Source organism: Stegostoma tigrinum, chromosome 18 (genome assembly GCF_030684315.1).
Source record: "Stegostoma tigrinum isolate sSteTig4 chromosome 18, sSteTig4.hap1, whole genome shotgun sequence".
Classification (NCBI taxonomy): Eukaryota; Metazoa; Chordata; class Chondrichthyes; order Orectolobiformes; family Stegostomatidae; genus Stegostoma; species Stegostoma tigrinum.
In genome coordinates, this window is record NC_081371.1 from 45,421,916 (window position 1) to 45,447,428 (window position 25,513).

A 25,513-nucleotide genomic window follows, 5' to 3' on the forward strand; every position below is an offset into this window, starting at 1 on the left:
GAACAATTTTTCAAAACAGAAGAGGAAAGGAGTGAGAATAATCTGAAAGTTACTGGCTATGAGGGTGACATCAGGCAAAACCTCGAACGATGTGTGAAAATGAATTGAATAGGCACCTGAGGAAAACAACTTGCACAGTTCCAGAGATACAATTGGGATTATAAAGCACGTTGGATTGCTTGAAAGAGCTGGCATGGACCCAATGGTCTGAATGGTCTTCTGCAACCATGGTAATGATTCTCAAGTGGTTTTCTACCAGGTATAGAACTCAAGTGCAAAGAGTAATTTACATTTGTTTTACAAATTAAGAACAACAAAACAAAATAGAAAATACAGAAACATGTTTTTGTTTAAAAAACAAAAATAGCTAATTGTGTGGAACAAATCATCAGCATGGATTCCAAACAATAATCTTTAAAGGATTTCAAGGAGGAGAAGACAGGCTTCTTTCAATGAATGGGGTTCAGGATAAACAGAAATATACCAAAAAACTGCAGGGGATATCCAGACGAAACAGCCAAGACTGCCCGTTACCGTTTTCAGCTAGTGTACTGGAGCATTTCAAAGAGCAAAAAGAAATGGTCAGAAAGAAAAATAATAATTTAATGATTTAGAGATCACTGTGGATCAGAATTTTCCACTTGGATAAACTCTTCATATTCCTACATCTGCTAAGTCACCAAGCACATAGCACCCACAGAAGGGATATGAGGATTTTTTGTTTCGAAAGTAATGATGTGAAAGTCTCATTTTCAGGGTGGTGACAACAGGGTCAGGGGAGTCTGCTTCTCAGGTGGGTCACAAGAGATTTGTTGCTTTGCACAGCAGAGACCAGCTACTACAAAATGCAGCCAGTAGCCTCGTAAATTATTCTTCAAATAGTGTTCAAAAAGGTTTACACACCATGCAATTGATCACTCCAGCTTTGCAACTCTTTCACTCTCAAAATGACCTGCTGTCACCCATAGCAACACTGAACATCAGGCGCTCACAAGAATCCTTCTCAGCCAGCCCAATCACGTGAAAATTGTAGGAAGATACTTCCACTCTCTTGTACAGCTGCTTGGAAATTACAGAAGATTTGCTAAATCAACTTCCAAAGTTCTTGCCCAACTCCATTTGAGTTGGCAGGTTCTTATTATTTCAGTTTAAAAGCCTCATAAGTATGTAGGACAACAGGAACTTTACCATCTCTTCAGTTCACAGAAAAAACAATGAATGTGGCAGTTGCTGTTGATTTGCCTTCAATTTCTCATGAATAATAATAGATCGGATTCAGTTTAGGTTAGTGCATAGAACAACTTCACTTCTTCCACTTTTTTCCTCTCCCCACAAGGTCTGTATATTTTTACCAATCATTAATAAAAACAAGTCATGTTAAATCTTTTTTAAATGTTGATTAGGCGTCAACTAACTGAGCAAGATTTCAGGTCAGAGGCAGAAGGGGTTTACTAGAATGGTGTTACTGATGAAAGACATCAGTCATATGGTGGGATTGGAGAAATATGTATCATTCTCCTTCCAGTGCTGAATCTCAAGGAGAAATTGCGAACAAGTTAAATCAACTGCCAAAGCAAATAAAATTTTGAAACTCGCCTTTGCTCCAAAAACCTTCAAGAAGAATTTTTCAACAGGTTTAAGGCCCAGAGGTGTTTTAACATATTTTGGACATCCAATCAAACTGACACGAACTGTGACCTGAAAATGGTTCTTCTTTTGGCAAACAAATGAATCATCTACTGTAGAAAAATTGAATCCTTTGTCCGCATCTACTCTATAGCCTGGAGCAGGTCTAAATATAAAGACAAAGACAAGAAGTGAAAAGTTGACGTGTGTAAACGAATAATCCTAGTCATAACGAAAAATGACTTGAAATTATTTTAATGAAATTGAACAAAATGTTTTCTAAATGTTTTGTAGCAATAATCATCAAGATTCAAGCAACTCCTCAAGCTATGATCTGTTTTTCAAAACCACTGTACAAAATATGATCCAGATAAATCTAATTTTTCTTGTACTCCTTAGTCTAATTATTAAAGTATAACGTTATATTAAAGGCATAGATCAACAGCTGACAGTCTTACATTTAGACTTAAAAGCTTTAAGTAGTAGGCTGAAATAATAAAAAGAAAATGTGCTAGCAAGCAGCAAGAACCTGACATTGAAATTGAAAATATAAGAATTATACTGTGACATTTCCAAAGGCCACAAGCAATGGCCCAGGTTTTGTGGTCAGCGGTGAAAGACCAGCACACACTTTAACTCGAAAAATAATGTTCATAAAGTTATACAATGTTCTACTGTGCAGTATCTCTCTTTACAGAGTGTGAATTCAATCATAAGGGATCTGTTGAGACTGGAAGTAGGGCAGACAGAAGGAAACTGATCAACCAATCCAATTGAAGAATTCCCACAGATGGAGTGGAGTGAATTTAATTGGCTGAAGATTGGTCTTTCTGATATTGGGACCTCAGGGATGATCTGAGATGGATCACCCACTTGGGACTTCTGGCAGAAAGAGGATGCAAATGCTTCTATCTTACTTTTTGCGCTGACAGTTGGGCACCTCATGAACAAGGTTCAAATTGTTCATTCATTTATTTAGTGAAAATAGAGGTATCACAGAATCGTTACAGTACGGGGCAGCCATTCAGTCCAATGTGCTTGCACTAGTTCTATTATCTCAGGCCAGTTTCCAGCCTCTTCTCCATTTCCATGCTGATTTTTCATTTTCGTTAAAATCCTTTTTGGTTTGGAGCTGTGAGCTGAGAGGTGAAGGTGATCTTTGGACTCTGAGCAGTTTGTTTTTAAAAAATAATCAAGCCAGGCGTGCAAGTTAATTGTTTGTGCAAGAATCAACCTGAATATTCTGGTTCCAGAGAAGCATTATGCCTAAACAGATGGCAGATGTTTGAAAGTTAGCAGGGACCTCATAGGGAGGCAAACAGTTTAACCAAGAGAAACTAAAGTTTTTGAACGGGTTTTTGAACGGTGTTTAAGTCAGAAGGGTTGTTCCTGCCAAAACTACAGAAGAGAAGTTTAGCTGTTCCCTGGTTATCTTTCCATTATCAAATTATTAAAAGTTTCAGAGGACAGAATCTCAGTTATATGTAAATATTCCTCAGACCCTACTGGAAGCTCTTTGTACTGACCAATGTCTTCAGAAACCAAGCAAGACATAATCTCATGTGTCTGAAAGATTATAGATTATGAACTGGCCAATTACATCTCGTGTTTTTCATTTGCTTTTTCCCTTAACTGTCTGTTTGACATTGCAGCAGGGGGAGCTAGAATCGAATAAGATTGACTTTAAATCAGAGACATTAATTAGATTACTTCGTGGTTTAACCTTGCTCTGTTAAAAACATTATTATTAATAACTTGTTACTTATTTCGTTTGTTGATTATTCACAGTCTGGTACTAGTTATTCAAACAATCTGGTTAGGAACTAAGGGACTCAATTTTGAGGGTCATTGAGTATTTTAATTTTACTGTGTTGTAAAAACAGGGGTAGGAAGGCTGATTCGATCTGGCTGCCTATCTCCATGTCTTAAAATAACGCTGTCTTGAATAGCTCTACTGAACCTCCCTCCACCACACATCCAGGCAATGTATTCTATATCCTGACTTCTTGCTGTGTGAAAAGGTTTTTTTATTTCTCACAACACACTTGTTTCATTTGCCACATCACTTGAAAGTAACTTTAGCCAAGAACATCAAGAAAGTGCAATCATAAGACCATAAGACATAGGAGTGGAAGTAAGGCCAATTCAGCCCATCAAGTCCACTCCGCCATTTAAATCATGGCTGATGGGCATTTCAACTCCACTTCCCTGCACTCTCCCTGTAGCCCTTGATTCCTTCAGAGATCAAGAATTTGTCAATCTCTGCCTTGAAGGCATCCAACGTCCTGGCCTCCACTGCACTCTGCAGCAATGAATTCCACAAGCCCACCACTCTCTGGCTGAAGAAATATCGTCTCATTTCAGTTTTAAATTTACCCCTTCTAATTTTAAGGCTGTGCCCACGAGTCCTAGTCTCCCCGCCTAACGGAAACAACTTCCCAGCGTCCACCCCTTCTAAACCATACATTATCTTGTAAGTTTCTATTAGATCTCCCCTCAACCTTCTAAACTTTAACGAGTACAATCCCAGGATCCTTAGCCGTTCATCATACGTTAAACCTACCATTCCAGGGATCATCCGTGTGAATCTCCGCTGGACACGCTCCAGAGCTAGTATGCCCTTCCTGAGGTGTGGGGCCCAAAATTGGACACATTATTCTAAATGGGGCCTAACTAGAGCCTTATAAAGCCTCAGAAGCACATCGCTGCTTTTATATTCCAACCCTCTTGAGATAAACGACAACATTACATTTGCTTTCTTAATTACAGACTCCACCTGCAAGTTAACCTTTAGAGAATCCTGGACCAACACTCCCAGATCCCTTTGCATTCTGATTTGCGAATTTTCTCACTGTTTAGAAAATAGTCCATGTCTGTATTCTTTTTTCCAAAGTGCAAAACCTCACAATTACTCACATTGAATTTCATCAGCCATTTCCTGGACCACTCTCCAAAACTATCTAAATCTTTCTGCAAATCAAGGAGGGTGGAGGTTAGGAATAACAAGAAAGATCAGAAAATTTTGGTGAATGTAGTTCATAAACCCCTAACTGCAGTTAAACTATTGGACAGATAAAGCGAGAAATAATTGAAACTTATAGCAAAGGTAGTGTTATTATGAAAGTAAATATGGTAAATACTCTTTTTAGGTTCATCCATTCAGCAGTGATTTAATGTTGACTTAATCAGTGATCTTGCAATAACGTACCCTCCGATGGAGCTTGTCATCTCTAGCAGCAACATCTGTACTTCCACATTTAATTATGCATATGCAGACCCCTGAAGTTGATGTTGATTTTATCCAATAATGATGGTGATATTGAAAACATCATAATAGTATTAAAGCAAAGTCTGGGTATATTGTTTCAACATCTGTGCTACTTGCAAGATTTGTCGAAAAGATGTTTAAAGTTGTAAGTCAAACATAAATACATAATGGGTACTTACAATTCATTGTAACCACTGTCATACAAAGTTGCCCAATGATTAGGTTGAAAATGGTGCCATTTCAAACATGGATAGCTCCAGTCCATGCAACTTCCATTTTGACTGTCATCATCATAACCGTAGATATCGGTGCTATGTTCTTTAGAATCTATTATTGAAAAAATAAAAATGAACATTCAAATTTTAATATTTCAAGTGATAGACTAGATTAATTGTCTGCAGAAGATAAATGAATTAATTACATAGTCATTCTGCAGCAGCCCATTGTGTCTTCAATATTTTAATTACCACTGCAAACCAAAGTGAAGCAACAAGGGCCTTGTGTTAATGACGTGGTCACATCAAGAAAGAACATTGGCTGAGAAGGCCAGGAAAGTAGAATCCATATGGGAGAAGATTACGAACAACAAAGTCGTCAGGAAATGCTGGTGAATGTAGTTTACAAGTGCTTAACTGTAGTTGAACCACTGGACAGGTTAGCACAAAATAATTGGAGCTTCTTGCAAAATCTGTGTGCAGGTCATGTCTTTTTAGTTTTTTGACTTTTAAAAATTGTGGACTGCAAAAACTGTTTTCAAAACAAGATTTACCAGGATGGATGCGTAATTTCACAGCAAGGTATTTCATACCTGTTGTGAACTTTTTTTTGTGGCTTGGGTTCCTGTAAATGGATAGGTGATTAGGAACCAAGGCATTGTTTAAAGCTGATTGGTTCTCAGCTGAGTAGGCAGGAACTGGAAACAACTTACAGAAACAGAGAAAAGCATAGAAGTGTATGCAGTTGTTCTCTCAGAGAAGAGCTGCCTGTTCTCTGCAGCCAAAAATTCAGTCTAAACCTGAAGAAAACCAGTTACTAGCCCTGCAGCAATTGTGGTAAGAGATAGTAAGAACTGCTGATGTTGGAGTCAGAGATAACACAGTGTGGAGCTGGAGGAACACAGCAGGCCAGGCAGCGTCAGAGTAGCAGGAAAGCTGATATTTTGGGTGGGGACCCTTCTTCAGAATTTTCTGAAGGAGGGTCCTGACCCGAAATGTCAGTTTCCCTACTCCTCTGATGCTGCCTGGCCTGCAATTGCTGTGAACTGTGATTTTTGAATCGACAAATCAGAGACAATTTCTGAGTCAGTCAGCCACTCTGTACTTCTTACAAACCAGTGAAACCATCTAGAAAAGTACAAGACAATAAAATGTGAGGCTGGATGAACACAGCAGGCCCAGCAGCATCTCAGGAGCACAAAAGCTGACGTTTCGGGCCTAGACCCTTCATCAGAGAGCTCTGATGAAGGGTCTAGGCCTGAAACGTCAGCTTTTGTGCTCCTGAGATGCTGCTGGGCCTGCTGTGTTCATCCAGCCTCACATTTGATTGTCTTGGATTCTCCAGCATCTGCAGTTCCCATTATCATAGAAAAGTACAAGTCTGCCCAGCCAATGAATGATTATCCCATCATTAGAATCATGAATCAAAGACCATTGAAGCAACTTTACACAGCTTTTCTATTTCCACTAAATTTATTGTCTGAGTGTCTCAGTGAGCATTTTCATAGAATCAGATTCCCTACAGTTGGAAAAAGGCCCTTCACCCCAACAAGTCTACACTGACCCTCAGAACATGCCACCCAGATCAATCTCCTATAACCCACCTAACCTACACATCCCTGACAACTATGGGCAATTTAGCGTGGCCAATTCACCCAGCCTGCACATCTTTGGACTGTGGGAGGAAACCAGAGCAGCCAGACAAAACCCACACAGACACGGGGAGAATGTGCAAACTTCACACACAGTTGTCCAAGGGTAGAATTGAACCTGGGTTCAAGGTCTTGTGAGGCAGCAGTGCTAATCGTTGGGCTACTGTGGTGTCACATTAAATTAGCAGTATTTTATGCCAATGGTTCATACCTGTTTAGCTGTAGCTATGGTCTGGTTAGTTGAAATAAATATAATTTAGTACAAAAACCTGGTCCATGCTTTCTGTCAGCTTTGATCTAAAAGTCAGGCAGATGGGGATACTGTACATTTAATATTTGCTCAGGCTGAAGTAACGGAGGGGCCCAGTTTATGGTGCACTACACCACAGGGGTGCAGCATCAAAGTATGAAAGAGAAGTCAGGAGAATGAATGATGGTTGCCTACCAACACACTGTAAACAGAGCTGCTGCTCAGCTCTCCATCACCAGCCTGCAAGTGAAGTATTTAGAAGTTTACAGCCATTAGCAAATTCAGCAGTTAGCAGATTTCAGTGATAATCTCCTTGGTGGACAGCAAACATCTCAAACATCAGTTGTTAATTAGGTACAGGCAGGAAAACTGCACCCTAAACACCATGGAGATACAGCCTCCTCCTCCTAACAGCTAACGCTGCCATTAGGCTCCACTGGTCATTCTCCCAATCATGCTGGATTCTAAGGGAAAGAACCTACAAATTCACCCAATGTATGGAAGCAATTGGTTTGGGCAGAAGTCTTTAATACAGCAGAGGAATATTTTATCACATGCCACTATACTTCATACGGACATCTGAAAATTAAAACAAAATAATAGAAAGTACCGAAAATATGGAGAATTATGGCAAAATATGAGCAATAAACCAGCAATTAAACAGTACTGGTGAGGGATAGGGGATCATTCAGCTTGCTTAACATTGTTTTTGGCTGAGGAAAAATAAAAGACTGAAATATGGGGCTAGAAAAGAGCTAAGCAAGTGAGAAAACAGGATGTCACACTAATTGACGTAATAATCTATCCATTTTCCTGGCATGCTCTCCAATCCATTTACCTACACAACTTCTGACAAGCTATACATCACACGGTTGTGTATGGATAGCAGATAGCATTTTGGATCCCTATGAATACTTGTATCTTCTGACAAATGGCTGTTACCAAGTCCAATTTCACATTATGACTACGCAAACACAAGAAGAACAAGAGGCGAGCTAGCACTGTGGAACTATAGTGTATCAAAGAACAAAACTACTCCAAGAATAAATCTTGATTTACATTCAGGTATCCAAAATTGTTACACTATTAAATTACATCACTTTCACAAATGATCCATTGGGATCCCATGGTCAGGTCAAGTTTCCTGTGAACTGGAAGCTTTATACTTATACCTGCCATCCAATAGATAGATTGCCTAAGAATTAAAAATTATTTTGAGGTATTGGTCACTGAAGATCATATGACTCACCAATAAAATTCTGACCATTCTAAAGAGGTAGTAAATGTTGCATAATCACACTATTACACATGCTAAAACTAGAAACCAGTATTGTGAACAAGGTAATACATGAAGCAGTAGACATTGCAATAAAAGTAAGACATTTGTATTAATCTAGAATGCTTCCTCCCAAATGTGTCATTATGGGAGATAGTGGCTGTCGACATTCCCTGTTTTTATTAGAATTTTTAAAAATCAAATGTCCTGATGAGGAAGACAACTTTGATCTAGAGCAAAAACAGAAGTTGCTGGAAAAACTCAGCATGTCTGGCAGTATCTGTGAAGAGAAAATCAGAGTTAACGTGGTTTTTACAAGTTTGATCTAATTTTGATAAAACTGTTTTAGAAATGAAAATAAACAATTAATAATGTAATCTGGACTTCACAATGAAATGTTTCAACAAAAGGCTCAAAATTCCAGGCTGTTTCAGACAGCACGCAAGAACCAGGCTAGGTTAGAATTGTAAATTAGCCTAAACAGAAATCCATCGTGTTACATGGTGAACTCCCACCCTAAAAGCATTGTGGGACTATCCACAGCAGATGAACGCAGCAGCTCAAGGCTGTAACTCACCACCAAGGGCAACTTGAGATGGGCAATAAAAGGCTGGACTAGCCAGCCACACCCACATCCTGTTATCCTTAAAAATGCTACAGGCATTATTAATATTGAGAGATCAACAATTATAAAGTCATAGTCATACAGCACAGAAACTGACCCTTCAGTCCAACTCATCCACACTTGTTTCTTCTCAAAAAATCCCCTTTGAGTAATAAACACTGTCTACATCTATATTTTAGCTTTGCAAAGGGAGAATACCCACCTCAGCAAGTAATCTATAACCTAATCAATTTTCAAACCAAGCACAGAACTTCAGGAGTAAAAGTTAGCTTACTATTAGGGATTCTACAGATGGATCTGATCAATTACATACAATGGTCATTTCACTGTCACTGACCAAATAATCATTTGAAGAGATGCAGCTAACTTTCTAAAATTAATTCTAAATTAAATCAAGTTAAATAGTCTAAACTTTAATAAAATTAATTTTGATTTCTAAATATCTTATTCAAGAAGTTCAAATTTGCTGGCAAATACAAATGAAAATTTTAAAACATCCTGAATATACCTACTGTTGCCTTCTTGACTTTGAATATCATTCCACATCTCAATGGTATTCTCACATAATTCTGAACGCTTCCTCTTTTTTGAATGCTGAATTAAAAATCTAGAACAGAGAATTACTGTCAAATATCTGTAGATTATGTTTTGCAAAATTATAGATTTTATGAATGACATTCCCAGTGCAAACCATATCGCAATTACTTACAAAATAAAAACTGACAGAACTATAAATGCTGTAAATCAGGAACAAAAACAGAAGTTCCTGGAAAAGCTCAGCAGGTATGGCAGCATATGTGAAGAAAACAAAATCAGAGTTAACGTTCCGGCTTTGGTTCTGACGACCCGAAACGTTAACACTGATTTTTTTTCTTCACAGATGCTGCCAGGCGTGCTGAGCTTTTCCAGCAACTTCTGTTTTTGTTGCAATTATTTACCTCTACTGGACTAGCCATTTAATTTGATTGTTTGGTTTTAAGTCAAAGGTATTTCAGTATGCTAAACTGTAACAATACTGTGAACAACTAGAAATGTATTAAAAACTTTGTTTAATCACCCCACAATGTCAAACTCAAATATAATATCCTGTGCTAATATTGATATAAATGTTACTCACTCAGAGTGGCAATTGGCACTCCCTGGAGCAGGAAGAATCGGGAAATCCACATAGCTGGGTGGTTCTGAAGTTTTGTTTGCAGGGATATCTGCATCAGGTTTTATAAAATATTCACAAAGTCCAGTTTGTCTATGTTGTTGCGGCAAGTTAGAATGAGTAGGCAGCACCAGCTCAGTAAACCTACATGGAGTGTTTGGATGGCTCTCTGAAGACTGATTTGTTTGGGAATTAAATCCAGCTCCGTGTGGACCGCCATACTGAATGTCTAAATGAGAGAAAATTATTCCAGCATAGTCCTGCTGAAAAGCATTTCTGCCATTTTCAAATGGAGTGTGAGATGAAGGAAAACAAAGCTAAAGTTACATTTTAAATTGTACAGACACATGCAAGGTCAGCAATAGAAGTCTACAGATGAGGTTATTTGAACTCTGACATCTAAGCTGGCTTTATACATAATTCAAAACTATTCTCTCTGCCGTATTCTCTATCAGAGCTCCACATTTCAAGTATTTATTCAATTTTCTCTCTAAAGGTGCAGTGGTTCTTGTTCTGGTCTGTAACTATAGGAAAGCATTCCAAACATTCTCTCAATAGAAAATTCTTCTTAAATTCTGTTGCCAGTTAGTAATCATGTTCAATCGATATCTACTCATTAATCACAATGCTCAAAGAAATAAATTCTCTTCTTTTTTCTGTCACGGAATGTAAGCATCAACGTGAAAGTCAGAGATAACAAAGTGTGGAGCTGGATGAACACAGCAGGCCAAGCAGCATCTTAGGAGCACAGAAGCTGATGTTTCGGGCCTAGGCCCTTCAACAGAAAAGGGGGATGGGGAGAGGATTCTGAAATAAATAGGGAGAGAGGGGGAAACGGATCAAAGGTTGATAGAGGAGAAGATAGGTGGAGAGGAGAGTATAGGTGGGGAGGGGGTAGGTCAGTCCGGGGATGTCGGACAGGTCAAGGGGGCGGGATGAGATTAGTAGGTAGGAAATGGAGGTGCGGCTTGAGGTGGGAGGGGGGGATAGGTGGGAGGAAGAACAGGTTAGGGAGGCGGGGATGAGCTGGGCTGGTTTTGGGATGCAGTGGGAGGAGGGGAGACTTTGAAGCTGGTGAAATCCATATTGATACCATTGGGCTACAGGGTTCCTGAAACCTACAGGTGGCATCATTATGGCACTGCAGGAGCCCCAGGATGGACATGTTGTCTAAGAAATGAGAGGGGGAGTTGAAATGGTTCGCGACTGGGAGGTGCAGTTGTTTAATGCGAACCGAGCGTTAAGTGTTCTGCAAAGTGTCCCCAATCCTCCGTTTGGTTTCCCCAATGTAGAGGAAGCCACACTGGGTACAGTGGATACAGTATACCATATTGGCGGATGTGCAGGTGAACATCTGCTTGATGTAGAAAGTCATCTTGGGGCCTGGGATGGGGGTGAGGGAGGAGGTGTGGGGGCAAGTGTAGCAAGTGGGGGGAACGTGCCGGGCATGATGGGGTTGGAGGGGAGTGTGGAGCGGACAGGGGAGTCCTGGAGGCAGTGGTCTGTCAGGAAGGCTGACAAGGGTGCAGATGGGAAAATGTCTTGGGTGGTGGGGTCGGATTGTAGATGGCGGAAGTGTCGGACGATGATGCGTTGTATCCGGAGGTTGGTGGGGTGGTACGTAAGGACGAGGGTGATTCTCTTTTGGCGCTTATTGTGGGGGCAGGGTGTGAGGGATGAGTTGTGGGAAATGCAGGAGACACGGTCGAGGGCGTTCTCCACCACCGCGGTGGTGGGGGGGGACATTGCGATCCTTGAAGAACGAGGACATCTGGGATGTACGGGAGTGGAATGCCTCATCCTGAGAGCAGATGCGGCGGAAGCGAAGGAATTGGGAATAAGGATGGAATTTTTGCAGGAAGGTGGGTGGGAGGAGGTGTATTCCAGGTAGCTGTGGGAGTCGGTGGGCTTGAAATGGACATCGGTTTCTCAGTGGTTGCCTGAGATGGAGACAGAGGCCCAGGAAGGTGAGGGATGTGTTGGAGATAGTCCAGGTGAACTTAAGGTTGGGGTGGAAGGTGGAACTCATCCCTCACACCCCGCCCCTGCAATAACTGCGAAAAGAGAAGTTTGGGGTCATGCGCTGAGGCAGTAATTGCTGCCCATTTCTTACAGCTATACAACTGTCGTACCACTCAAAGGTTTTCACTGAAGAGTTACAACAATTTTCAAACTTCAAAGTGAGATCAGAGCAGGGAGGAAGTTTGGGAAGTATTTGAGTAGACACCTAATAAACCAGAGGCCTGGACTATAATCCTAAGATGGTAGGTTAAAATCTGCCTATGGCAGTTTGAAAATTATAATTCCATTTTTAAACCTTGAAAATAAAAGCTGTTATCAGAAAATTGAGCTGTTGGAAAGCCTAGAACCTGGGGCACAGTTTTAAACTAAGAAGGATGCCATCTAGAACAGAGGTAGTATGAGATACTTTAACAAGAGTGTTGTGCAACTTTGGAGTTATCTACACCAGGGACTGTGAAAGCTTAGACTTTGAAAATGTTTCAAGTAGAAATTGATGGACTTTTCATTACCAGTGGTGTAAAGGGTTACAGGAATGTTCAGGGTAAAAGGCAGCTAAGTCATCAATATACTGGCCGGGATGTTTGGTAGAACTCTTCGGGAGGGTTTAAACTAGTTTGGCAGAGGGATGGGAACCGGAGCTACAGTTCAGAGGATGGGGAAGCCCATGTACAGGCAGATAGACCAACCAGAGAATCTGTGAGGAAGGATAAGCAGTTGATAGGGCCAAGTGGCAGTCAGTTCAATGAGTTGAGGTGTGCCTACGTCAATGCAAGAAGTATCAGGAATAAGGGTGATGAACTTAGAGCATGGATCAGGACTTGGAACTACGATGTTCTGGCCATCATGGAGACTTGGATATGACAATAGGCAGGAATGGTTGTTGGATGTTCCAGGGTATAGGTGTTTCAACAGAAATAGGGAGGGTGGGAAAAGAGGTGGGGGAGTGGCATTGCTAATCAGGGATGGTATCACAGCTACAGAAAGGGAGGTTGTCAAGGAGGGTTTATCCACTGAGTCAGTTTGGGTGGAAGTCAGAAACAGGAAAGGAGCAGCCACTTTGTTAGGAGTTTTCTAATAGATCCCCCAGTAGCAACAGATGCTGAGGAACAGATTAGGAGACAGATTTTGGAATGGTGCTTAAGTAATAGGGTTGTTGTCATGGGTGACTTCAACCTCCTTAGTATAGACTGGAACCTCCTAAGTGCAAATAGTTTGGATGGAGCAGATTTTGTCAGCTGTGTCCAGGGAGGATTTCTGACTCTATGTAGATAGGCCGACGAAAGGGGGAGGCCGTATTGGATTTGGTGCTCGTCAATGATCCAGGCCAGGTGTCAGATCTCTCAGTGGGAGAGCATTTCAATATAATGATCACAACTCCCTGACCTTTACTATAGCCATGGAGAGGGATAGCTGCAAGCAGTATGGGAAAAGTATTTAATTGGGGGAGGGGGAATTATAATGCTATTAGTCAAGAATTGCGACCAATTGGGATCAGGTGTTCTCAGGGAAATGCACGACAGATATGTGGAGGTTGTTTAGGGAGCAGTTGCTGCAAGTACTGGATAGGTTTGTCCCACTGAGAAAAGGAAAGGATGGTAAGGTGAAGGAACCTTGGAAGACAAGACATATGGAACACCTAGTCAAGAGGAAAAAGGAAGCTTACTTAAGGTTGAGGAAGCAAGGATCGGACAGGGCTCTAGAGGTCTACAAGATACCCAGGATAGAACTGAAGAAAGGACTTAGGAGTGCCAGAAGGGGGTATGAGAAAGCCTTGGTGGGTAGGATCAAAGAAAACCCCAAGGCGTTCTATACTTCTGTGAGCAACAAGACGATGGCCAGAGTGAGGGTAAGGCCAATCAGGGATAGTGGAGGGAACTTGTGTGCAGAGTAGGAGGAGGTAGGGAAGGTCCTTAATTAATACTTTGCTTCAGTATTCACCATTGAGAGAGATCTTGACGTTCATGAGCACAGCATGAAACAGGCAGATATGCTTGAGCGGGTTGATGTTAAGAAGGAGGATGTGCTAGAAATTTTGAAAAAAATAGGGAAAGATAAGTCCCCTGGGCCAGATGGGATATACCCAAGGTTGCTACGGGAAGCGAGGGAAGAAATTGCTGCCTCTTTGGCAATGATCTTTGCGTCCTCACTGTCCACTGGAGCAGTCCAGAAGATTGAAGGGTGGCAAATGTCATTCCTTTGTTCAAGAAAGGGAATAGGGATAATCCTGGAAATTACAGAACGGTCAGTCTTATTTCTATGATGGGCAAATTATTGAAGAGGATTCTGAGGGATAATATTTGTGATTATTGGGAAAAGTGCAGTTTGACTAGAAATAGTCAGCATGGCTTCGAGAGGGGAAGGTCATGCCTCTCAAGCCTTACTGAATTCTTTAAGGATGTGACAAAACACATCAATGAATGTAGAACAGTGGATGTGGTGAATATAGATTTTAGCAATGCATTTGATAAGGTTCCACATGGTAGGCTTATTCAGAAAGTAAGGAGGCATGGGATTCAGGGAAATTTGGCGGTCTGGATACAAAACTGGCTGTCCAATGGAATGGTGGTAGTAGATGGAAAGTATTCAGCCTGGAGCTCAGTGACTACTGGAGATCTGCAGGGATCTGTTCTGGGACCTCTGCTCTTTGTGATCTTTATAAATGACTTGGATGAGGAAGTGGAAGGGTAGGTTAGTAAATTTGCTGATGACACGAAGGTTGGTGGAGTAGTGGATAGCGTGGAGGGCTGTTGTAGGTTGCAACAGGACATTGACAGGTTTCAGAACTGGGCAAAGATGTGGCAGATGGAATTCAACCCAGAAAAGTATGAAATGATTCATTTTAGAAGGTCAAGTTTGAATGCAGAATACAGGGTTAATGGTCGGATTCTCGGCAGCATGGAGGGAGAGAGAGATCTTGGGGTCCACGTCCATTGATCCCTCAAAGTTGCTACCCAAGTTAATCAGGTTGTAAAGAAAGAGTATGGGGTGTTGGCTTTCATTGGCAGGGGAATTAAGTTTAAGACACTTATGGTTATGCTGTAGCTCGATAAAACCATGGATAGACCACACTTGGAATATTGTGTTCAGTTCTGGTCACCTCATTACAGGAAAGATGTTGAAGCTTTAGAAAGCGTGCAAAGGAAATGTACCACGATGCTGCCTGGACTGGAGGGCAGGTCTTATGAGGAAAGGTTGAGGGAGCTAGGGCTTTTATCATTGGAGCGAAGAAGGATGAGAGGTGACTTGATAGAGGTGTACAAGATGACGAGAGGCATAGGCAGAGTGGATCGTCAGAGACTTTCCCAGGGCAGAAATGACTATTACGAGAGCGCATAATTTTAAGGTGATTGGAAGAAGGTATGAGGAGATGTCAGAGGTAGGTTCTTCACCCAGAGAGTGGTGGGCATGTGGAATGTGCTGCTGGCAGTGGTAAGTGGGGTCAGATACTTCAGAGACTTTTAAGCAACTCTTGGGTAGGCACATGGAGGATAGTAAAATGTAGGGTATGCAGGGTACATTGATCTTAGTAGGATAATAGGTTGGCACAACATCGTAGGCCAAAGGGCCTGTACTGTTCTATGTTCTAGTGTATGATCAGCCATAATCATGTTAATTGTGGGTCAGGATGAATTGCCTTCTGCTACCTTCGGAAGGCCAAACGAAGCATTAAAATAGGTTCATTGTCACTTACAGCATTGCGAACTTGCACTCATTCAAAAGTTTCATTTTACTAACAAAATTCAACATTAGTCACATGGAACTACATTTTACTTGTTACGTACTTCGCATCTGTGGAGGTGAACAGTGCTCAGGTACAGAATCCGGTGGAGAGTCTGGTAAAGTTCTGTATTAAAGAAGAAACATTTATCTTAAACGCGATATATATTATAAACAAACATCATGCTGCTATGTTTTAGCTTCACATCAATGCAGGCATGATTATACAACATATAGCATAGATCAGCAATTGGAGAGGATGAGAGAGAGAGAGAGAGAGAGAGAGAGGGAAAGAACATATAGACTGAAATTTTTAAGTATCTGGGAAATCAACTACATTGGAACTACTCGATATATTATACAGAATTATAGATTACAGACACAGAGAGAGAACATTCAGCTCACTCATGCCATGAAACTTTACCAATTTAACTGATTCCACTTCCTGCATTTTTCCTGTAGTTACAGGACTGGTGCTCTTCCAATTCCCTTTTGCAAACATATCTCAACTAGGCTCTCTGCCAATGCACTTCCAGATCCTAGGAACTCTGCATAAATGTGCCCTCCTTTTTGTGTTATCTTTAGTTCTTCTCCAAATCTCACCTTTTTTGATACCTTTGTGGGTTTATGAATGTTGCTATTGCCCATCTCGAAATACCCCTAAAGAAAGTGATGGTGAGCTACTTTCTTGAACCATTGCAATCCATTTGCTTAACGCAACTCACAACACCATTAAGGATGCAGTTCCAGGATTTTGAGATAGCAACACTGAAGGAACAGTGACTTCCTAGTCAGGATGCTGTGTGGCTCAGAGGAGAACTTGCAGGTGGGGGTGTTCACATATTTTGGCTACCTTTATCCTTCTAGATGGTAGCGCTCATGGGTTTGGAAGGTGCTGTCAAAACATTGTCTTAAATCAGTGTCCTCTGATTCTCATCCTTTCTTTCACTGGGATCAAATTCTCTCTTGAATCTGCCAAACTGTGAACACTACAATCAAAATTTTTCTGAACTTTCTCTTCTCCAATCTATCCTTCTAACTGTCCTCATAAATCTTTTGTGTGCTCTCTAAAGCCTTCACATCCTCACCAAGACGTGTGGTTGCCCAGAACCATACAGAGCAGTGTAGTTGAGGCCAAACCAGAATTTTATAAAAGGTGCATCATAACTTCTTTAGTTTTGTACCATATGCGTCCATTTTTAAAGCCTAGGATTACATGCTTTTGCAAAAACATCTTTTCTTAACCTGCCCTGACACTTTCAATGATTTGTACACCTATACTCCAGATTTTTCTGGTGTTCTACTAGCCTTCCTATTAAAATGTAATTTAATGCAGAGAAGTGTCAAGTGATACATTTGCCATGTGCCCAACTAATTCCACCAGACTGTCTATGCTCTCATGACATCTGTCACTACCACAGGTTTTCTGTCATCTGCAAATTTTGAAACTTTGGCTCATGCACCCAAACCTGGATCATTAATATGTAACAAGAAATGCAGTGACTCAAGTACTGATTGCAGGAAGCCCCATTGCATTCCATCGTCTACCCGTAGTTATACCTCTATTCTCCAGTTCCTGTCACTCAGACAGCTTTGCATCCATTCTGCTAGTCTCTTGTATTCCAGGTTTTAATTTTGCTAATAAATATATTACCCTTAATCAGATGCTTTTGGGAGGTTTGTGTCACATCAATCCATCACCATTCATTAATTTTCCTGATACCCTGATCAAAAGTCTCAATTAAATTGGCTAAACATGATTTTCCTGTCGCAAATGGGCACTGATTTTCATTGATCAATTTATCCTTGTTCAAGTGATTGGAAATTTAGTCCTTGATAACAAGGTGTGGAGCTGGATGGACACAGCAGGCCAAGCAGTATCTTAGGAGCAGGAAAGCTGATGTTTTGGACCTAGACTCTTCAGAAATGATGAGCATTTCTGATGAAGGGTCTAGGCCCGAAACATCAGCTTTCCTGCTCCTGAGCTGCTGCTTGGCCTGCTGTATTCATCCAGCTCCACACCTCGTTATCTCGGATTCTCCAGCATCTGCAGTTCCTATTATCTCTGATACAATTTTAACCCCACCGCGAAGACTCTTTTAAGGATGCCTAACCTGAAGAAATTACCCTCCTCTCTCTGGACAAACCTCAAGGGATCTCTCTCACTTCAATGCTCTTGTAATCCCCATTTCTGATGAAGGGTCGAGGCCGAAACATCAGCCTTCCTGCTCAGCCTGCTGTGTTCGTCCAGCTCCACACCTTGTTATCTCGGATTCTGCAGCATCTGCAGTTCCTATTATTTGAGGCAATTTAGTCCTTGATTGTCATTTCAAGATGGTCAGTATCTCAAGCTTCCACTCCTACTTCCCTGTGCAATCTCTCCTGGTGATTTTTGTTTAGATACGTTGAAGCAACCAGCATTTCTAATAAGCTCTTCTTTACCAATTTCTATGAGCCTGTGTGTATCTCAACGACATCGTTTACCATAATTTTGGTCATATCATCTTCCTTAGTAAAAACATTTGCAGAGTCCTTATTTAGCACCTCAGTCAAGTTCTCAGTCTCCACATGTGATTATTCTTTTTGGTTTGCAATTGGCCCTACACCACTCTTCCTACTTTTTGAGAGTTTATGGAAGACCTTTGGATTCAATTTTGTGTTAGCTCCATTCTCCCATATTCTGTCTTTAGTTCTCTTGTTTCCTTTTTCATTTCCCCCTCTAAGCTTTCTATATTCAGCCAACACAGAATTTACAGATATAAACACATCATTCAATCAGCATTTTGTCCACAAGGTAATTTAATTGGCACAAATTTTACTTAGAAGTCATCATTATACCTCTGTCAAATACAAGTTATAAATATAATTACGGTAAAACCACAACTGCAATTCAAAGACAGGTCAATATACACATGAAACATATCAGTAATGCTATTAAAAATATTACTTCCATGAGTCATGCACAGCATCAACTACTTACACGGCTCCTGAATCCAAGTCATTACTGATATATGCTTCCAGCATACTGGTATCAACTAAGGGATTCTCTAATGCTCCAGTTACATCCTGACCTGAGTGGGGAAAAATGAATTATTGCTACATTGTACAATAAAGTTTATTTTATAATGCAGACACTAAAGAATATTCATTAACTTAAAGGCTTAAATATCAATCCAAAACTATAGGATATACCATCACATTTTCATTTTCATTCAATTTATAATCTTGCTTATTTTAAAAAAGCAAAATCATTTTCCCGTCAGGCAACTAACGTATGACTGGAGGACATGATAAGAATAAACTGGTTCAGGACAAACTGGGGACTTTGCATAGCCAACCTGCATCCCTGGGCCCACAGTACAAACCCCTTATGCAGGTGTAAAGAGATGCAAAGAATGTATCTTACCAGACAAGCAGGAATCACTAAGCAATTACAGTGCCTAATCACCTTAAATACAGCAAATAAGGAGTCTGCCACTTAGCTTAAAGGATTTACATTCATTACCGAAGGTCAGGAAAGTTGCTGCACAAAATAACTGTCCAAATGAAAATGGGGAATGGGTATCAATAAAATGAAACAATGGAAAGGATCTTAAGGTTATCAGGGGCAAAACTGGGGGTGGGTAGATTTTTAAGCCTCCAGGAAGAACAGTAGGGTGGTAGAAGATGGAAGAGTTAAAATTATTTAAAAACAAAACTGGAAAACCTGATCTCAACCCTCAGAGATGTGCCTATTTTCAGGTTAACTGGGAAAAGCTAGGTGAGTAACTCCATCATGACATCCCAGTCAAAAAATATAATGTTTAAGGAAGACCGCGTGTATGAGATTTTTGCAGTGATTAGCAGTTGGTGACTGTCAGGTTTCCTCACGTGTCAGGAAACTTAGCCCGTGGAAAGAACTGCCGCCAGCAACAGGTAAATGCATTCACAGTACTGCTGATGGATCAGGATGAGCTGGAATATTTTCACCAGCCCATGTAAGTCATGGCCAACAACACAGCCCATGTCTCCTGACCAAAAATCATCTCAGAAGTACCAAGTTTAATCAAGAATGCACAAACTCCAAGGAGTCAAGAAACTGGCACCTCTTGTTTAACTCTTCACTTGCATAAGAACTTCATGCATTGAAAGACGAAAGGTTCCCATAACTATCCAGCTGAAAATAAAACAATGGCGGACACTAAAATCCACAAAGATACTGTGTATCACTCACAACAATCTTTGACCAAAAGCAGAAATAAAGCAACAGATTGATAATAGCAAGTATACTAGAAACTGTTCCCTCTCCCAGATGCAACTGCAGAAACCAGCAGCAGTGAAAATGCAGAATAAAGTAAAATAAAAAGAGAAAAAAAAAATCAGTTTTCACTAAAAAGTCAAGATCTGCAAACTTCACCACAGTTTAACAGAAAGGCGGCTGAACAATTGGGTTGAGATCTTTTCATTCTCACAACCCAAGGGATTCTTAAGATTTGTAACTCTATTTCTTTCAATTTCCAGTCTGCACCACACATCCCTTTCTTCCCCACTGCCCCTGTCACTTCTATGTAATTCATTCCCAGCATTTGATTTTGATATTACATTTGATTATATTTTGGAAGGGAACTGCAGACAAACAAACGTAGGAACAGCAGTAGCCTGTTCAGCCCTTCAAACCTGTTCCGCCATCTAATGTGATCACAGCTAATGTGAGGCCTAATTCCTCATACCTGGCTTTGGCCCATATCCCTTAATACCTTTGCTTAACAAATGTATCTATCTCAGATTTAAAACTAACAACTGATCTAGCATCAACTGGCACTTGTTCCAAACCTCTATCACGCTTTGTTTGTAGAAGTGCTTCCTAACATTTTTCTTGAATGGTACCACTTCAATCCTCAGACTATGTCCCCTAGTTCTAGGGATCCCAACCAGTTAAACTTCTTTATCTACCTTGGCCTTTCTTGTTAATACATTGAAAGTATCTGTTCCCATTTCACTTACACCATGGAATTGGCTCTCGTTCATTTTGACCTGCTTAGTGAAGTTTAATGGAAGTAGGATAGTTACATCCTAAAGAAAAAAGAAAATGTTGCGACTAATCAAGGGATTGTTTCTCTCCAAACAACAGGGGCGCTCTATAACCACTACTCACCCGGTTTATAGCAAATGAGAGCCGTGTCTGAGGCATTCCATAGGCAAACAGAATTGGAGTGAGGGAAACAAATTTTCCTTTAAATGTCACTTAGGAAAAAAAACAAAATTTTAAGTATTTGAGTCAATGTTTGAAATTAATGCTTTGTAGGAGAGGGCAAAATTAGTTATGTAAAACTAAAAACCTCACTTTTAAGAATTAAAAGTCACAGCTGAGCACTTAGAAGTAGAGTTCAACCAGAAAGCAAAGAAAACAGAAACTGCAAAGCAGATGGCAAAATTTCTAGAGGTGCAAAGCAAGAATAATGAATCAGATTAAATTAAATCTGGAGTTGCAGTGATTAGAAATAGAATTCCAACTGGGAAAAGTGGATTCCAGGAATTGACAGTGACTGAATGACAGGCAGAGACCAACAGAAAGTTTTAAGAAAGACAGCGAAAGAGTTCCAAATGAAACAGCTTAAGCAGAGAACAGAGACTTAAGACAACTCTGATGAGGGAAAGATACCTAATTCAGACTTCAGGGCTGAAGCATTCAAGTGTGGCCATTTACTCCCTACCTTTAAAGAGGAAAAGGTGGATACCCTCTAAATCTCTTTTAAAAGTTAATTGTTGTGCACTGCAGTTACAGGGCAATCTAACAGACAACATTTCTACTTGGCTACACAGCATAACAATCAGCATACCCATGCTGTTTGCCACATTAATTTCCAGTTCCAGTAGTCGTATAGACCTCACAGGTCCACACAGAAGGAAAAAACAAAGTAGCAGGAGTGCTGCTAATAGTAAAGGCTCATGAGGTTTACTCCTTCTTACCCGAGGAGAGTACACCTACAAGGGCAGCAAACGAGTGCCAGTTAGTGCCAGGGGTACACAAGTCAGTCTATACCCTGAAGAAATGGTCTGATCAGACTCACCTAGTAAAAGAACAAACTAAGGAGCTCATTTTGGACCATTGGTATGGACATTTAAAATTGAAACTACCTGTGAGAACCTTTAAGAGATAAAACCCCTCATGAAAGGGTATTTCAAAAACTCCATACTCTTTCCAATTCAGGCTGCTGTTTAGGAACTGAGAGCAGGAGGGTCCAAACAGTAAGCAAAATTTGGCTGATGCCTAATGGCAAACAAAATGACCCATTAACCCAGGTAAATTGGACCCTGCGAGCTGTCACTGCTTAGTGAGATGCATTGAGGTAAATACCCCAGAGACTATCTAGTGAGAATGAGATGTCAGACAGAGACGACAGAACTGTCCCTGGGCATTAAAAGGAAGAATCAGATGGGAAACAGGGGAGGGGAAAATGGATCTGAGCGTTGCTACTACAGGAAACCAGGGCATGGAAAGGAAAATAGTTGGCTTCAATGATCCTCGGAAATTCAAATCTAGAAAAAAACATTAAAAATACGTTACAATTAAGTTTTATTGCACCGGGGTTGTGGGGGCGGCAGGAAAAGCTATGACTGAAACATTTACATTCGTCTTCAGTCAGAACTGTATGACATTTACCTCTATTCAAAGTGTATAATGGAACTATTAAAGGAAAATGAAAATCATCATGGAAATCAAGTATTCAACAGCATGCTGCTCCTTCTGGATTTGGTTACCTTTTTGAAACAAAACTTTTAAAAACATTATTCTATCAGATTAATACAATTGACCTCTATTAATCTGTACAGGAAGCAGCAAGTAAATTAAAGCCATATCAATTAGAAAAGCAGATGTTTTGGTCAGGTAGGTCTGCCATCTATTTTATCCTTCACTACGATTTGTGACAGCTACAGAATATAACTATGGTCTAAAAAAGTACATTGAAATGTAGTTCACCCTAATTTATACAAAGTCATGATGGTTGGAAGAAGGGTGGCAGGCAGAAGGAAGACAAAGTATAAATTAGAAATCGAGATGACTTGGATGCATCGTTGAGCCCCTCAATTAGCATCTTAAACATGCTGCATCCTTCTGGATCAGTTAGGATGATATTCACTGGAGTTTAGAAGAATGAGGGCTGCAGGGAATCTCACAGAAACCTATAACATTGCAACAGAACTGCACAGAGTAAAAAGCAGGAAGGATGTTCCTCGTGACCAGGGAGGCCAGAATCAGGGGTTGCAGTCTATGCAGGCAATTTAGGACCCAGATGAAAATAAATTTCTTCATCCAGCCAGTGGTGAGCCTATGGAATCTGTCACAGAAATCCAGATATAGTTCTTAGAGCTACAGGGTATGTGGAGAAAACAGAAATACGGTGCTGACGGATGATCAGTCATGATCATATTGACATATGAAGCAGATTTGAAGAACCAAAGAGACCAACACCAGCTCCTATTTTCTAAGCTTATGCTTCCAAGTTGTCCTCATTCCAAAATCACTTTGTACTGATTACACAAGTAAACAAAATTTAAACGTCAGAGAACATTATTCTAAAATTTCTTACCTTTAAAAAACTGTTGCAGCGCTTCATTTTCCCCTAAAACATCCATTCGATAAGTCTTAAGAGCTCACAAACCTGAAACTTTTCTCTAAAAGCTCTTCAACAAACTCTTAGGTCCTTTAGCTGTTCAAAAAAGATTACATTCCCAGCTTACTGGTCAAGAGGTATGTTTCAACATGGAACATTTCTGTATACATGCAGCTGAAATAAAATTCGTTTTCAATCTCCCCACACAATTCACCCTTGTCCAATTATTGTATTTCTAATTGTAATGTCTGACAGAAAATTGCTAAATCTTCATGATGATGCGCAATATTCCAAGACGGTAAAGTATTTTGAATAAGCCCTTTGTCGAATAGTCTCAATAAGCTCACTTAATACACAAATTCTTTCCTTATTCTTAATACTTCGACCTTTGACCAGTACCTTCAAACCTTTTTTTCACTTATCATTACAGTGCAGGCAGGACACAGCAATTTACTTTTATTGCATAGGCGGCAAAACTATTACATAAGTTAACAAACCGTGCACTTTGTTAAAGTGCACTGCTTGTTTCATAGTTACCAAGGTCATAACACTGACAATAATGAGATATGAAAGAAGGAGAGTTGAAGGGCAAGAACAATCAAGGTGACAAGGTTACTTATTTTCAGAAACAAATCAATAAACTGTTAAATGAAAAAAGCGAGAATAGGAGACTCAGTCATGGATGTCTACAACACATAAAAATCACATTTGATCTATCGTGCCTGTGCTGGTCAAAAACAACCTAACTATTCTCATCCCATTTTTCAGTACTTGGGCCACATGGCCACGAATGCCTTGGCATCACAATTTACATCTGTTTGTCTTTGTTACCATAAAATGTTTAAGAAACCGAGGGCTACTATTTATATCCTCACTTCCACATTGTGCCATCTTGATTGCTGATATCCCAAAAACAAACATCTGATTATATTTCTGGTTAAAATATTGAACTGAATAAGTTAATTGAATCACAAGATGACAAAGTCAGAATCCTCGACTTGCATTTCTCTCCTTTTAACAAGGATCAATAGTGTGAGATGTTAGTTCTTGTACATTTTTTTGCATACAATGCAACAAAATTCCTTAAACATTAATGCTTGATTTATATTTGTGCATTGTAGTCACATTTTGTATCAGGTAAAGAGCAGGGAAGTTTACACATTGCCCAGGCGATAGCAACAACACAAGTTGAATAGTGTACCACTTTCAGTTCCCTTAAATGGTAAAAATAAATAAGAAAGGCTGAGTTCTCAGATTTTTTTCTTGCCGATCGATAGACTTCCCTTCATTAACAACTGGCAAATGTAAAAGCACAAAATTCAGACCAAAAAATTTTTATCATGCAGATTTAATTTGGAACTTACACTATGGAATAAGTCATCAAAACTGCATAATGTACTCACCAATTCTAATGTAAAATTTGCACTATTTCCGAACCTATCATTTTTATTTCACTAAAACTAAAAAATTATTGCCAACGCTTCCTTTTCCTTCCTTGCTTCACTCAACAGCCTGGGATACATTTCATTCAGTCCTGGAAATTTATCTACTTTGAAATCTGCCAGATCATTCAGAACCTTTTCTCAGTCAATGCTAAATTCTTTCAAGTACATCAGTCTGTCTCCTTGATTTCTACAGTCACACCATCTCACCAATGAACATTGATAAAGTATTCATTTAGAACCCTACCTATGTCTTCTGGTTCTGTGCATTAGTTCCGACTGTGGTGCTTGCTCTTTCCCTAATTATCCTTTTATTGCAAAAGCACTTTTAAAAACCCAGCGTTTTCCTTTATTTTGTTTGCTATTATTCTTTCGTACCTGCTTTTTGTTCTTCTCATTTCCTTTATAAGTTTCCCTTGCACACTCTGTAATCCTCTGGGGCCTCTGCTGTTTTAAGCTCTCAATATTAGCCAATTCTGTATTATCAAATCATTTTAAGATTTCACATGCCTCAATCATACTTCAATCATCTAAATCAGGTTTATGCAACTTACCATTGTATTTCACCTCTCCAGGCCCAGCATATTAGCAAATTAGCAAAACACCCTTGCAAAGATTGATATATCCTTCAAATGCCCATAACCAAAAGTCTTAGAGGATCTGACTGATGAC

General features: G+C 40.1%; 1 protein-coding gene across 3 annotated transcripts in view; it reads right to left on the minus strand.

Moving 5' to 3' along the window:
• The window catches only part of LOC125460994 (myelin regulatory factor-like protein), a 57,479-nt gene extending 33,708 nt beyond the window's left edge, over positions 1 to 23,771 (minus strand). For 2 of the 3 annotated variants that reach the window (XM_048549250.1, XM_048549249.1), the window contains exons 1-7: positions 23,376 to 23,771; positions 18,785 to 18,875; positions 15,870 to 15,931; positions 10,030 to 10,294; positions 9,425 to 9,519; positions 5,074 to 5,221; positions 1,597 to 1,792 (exon numbers count right to left, since the gene is read on the minus strand). In XM_048549250.1, the coding sequence (XP_048405207.1) occupies positions 1,597 to 1,792; positions 5,074 to 5,221; positions 9,425 to 9,519; positions 10,030 to 10,294; positions 15,870 to 15,931; positions 18,785 to 18,875; positions 23,376 to 23,421 (903 nt within the window). In that variant the 5' untranslated portion in view covers positions 23,422 to 23,771. Of the gene's footprint in view, positions 1 to 1,596; positions 1,793 to 5,073; positions 5,222 to 9,424; positions 9,520 to 10,029; positions 10,295 to 15,869; positions 15,932 to 18,784; positions 18,876 to 20,938; positions 21,028 to 23,375 lie in introns of all 3 variants that reach the window. The other variant, XM_048549252.1, reaches the window with a different exon arrangement.
• Between the last annotated feature and the right edge of the window lie 1,742 nt (positions 23,772 to 25,513).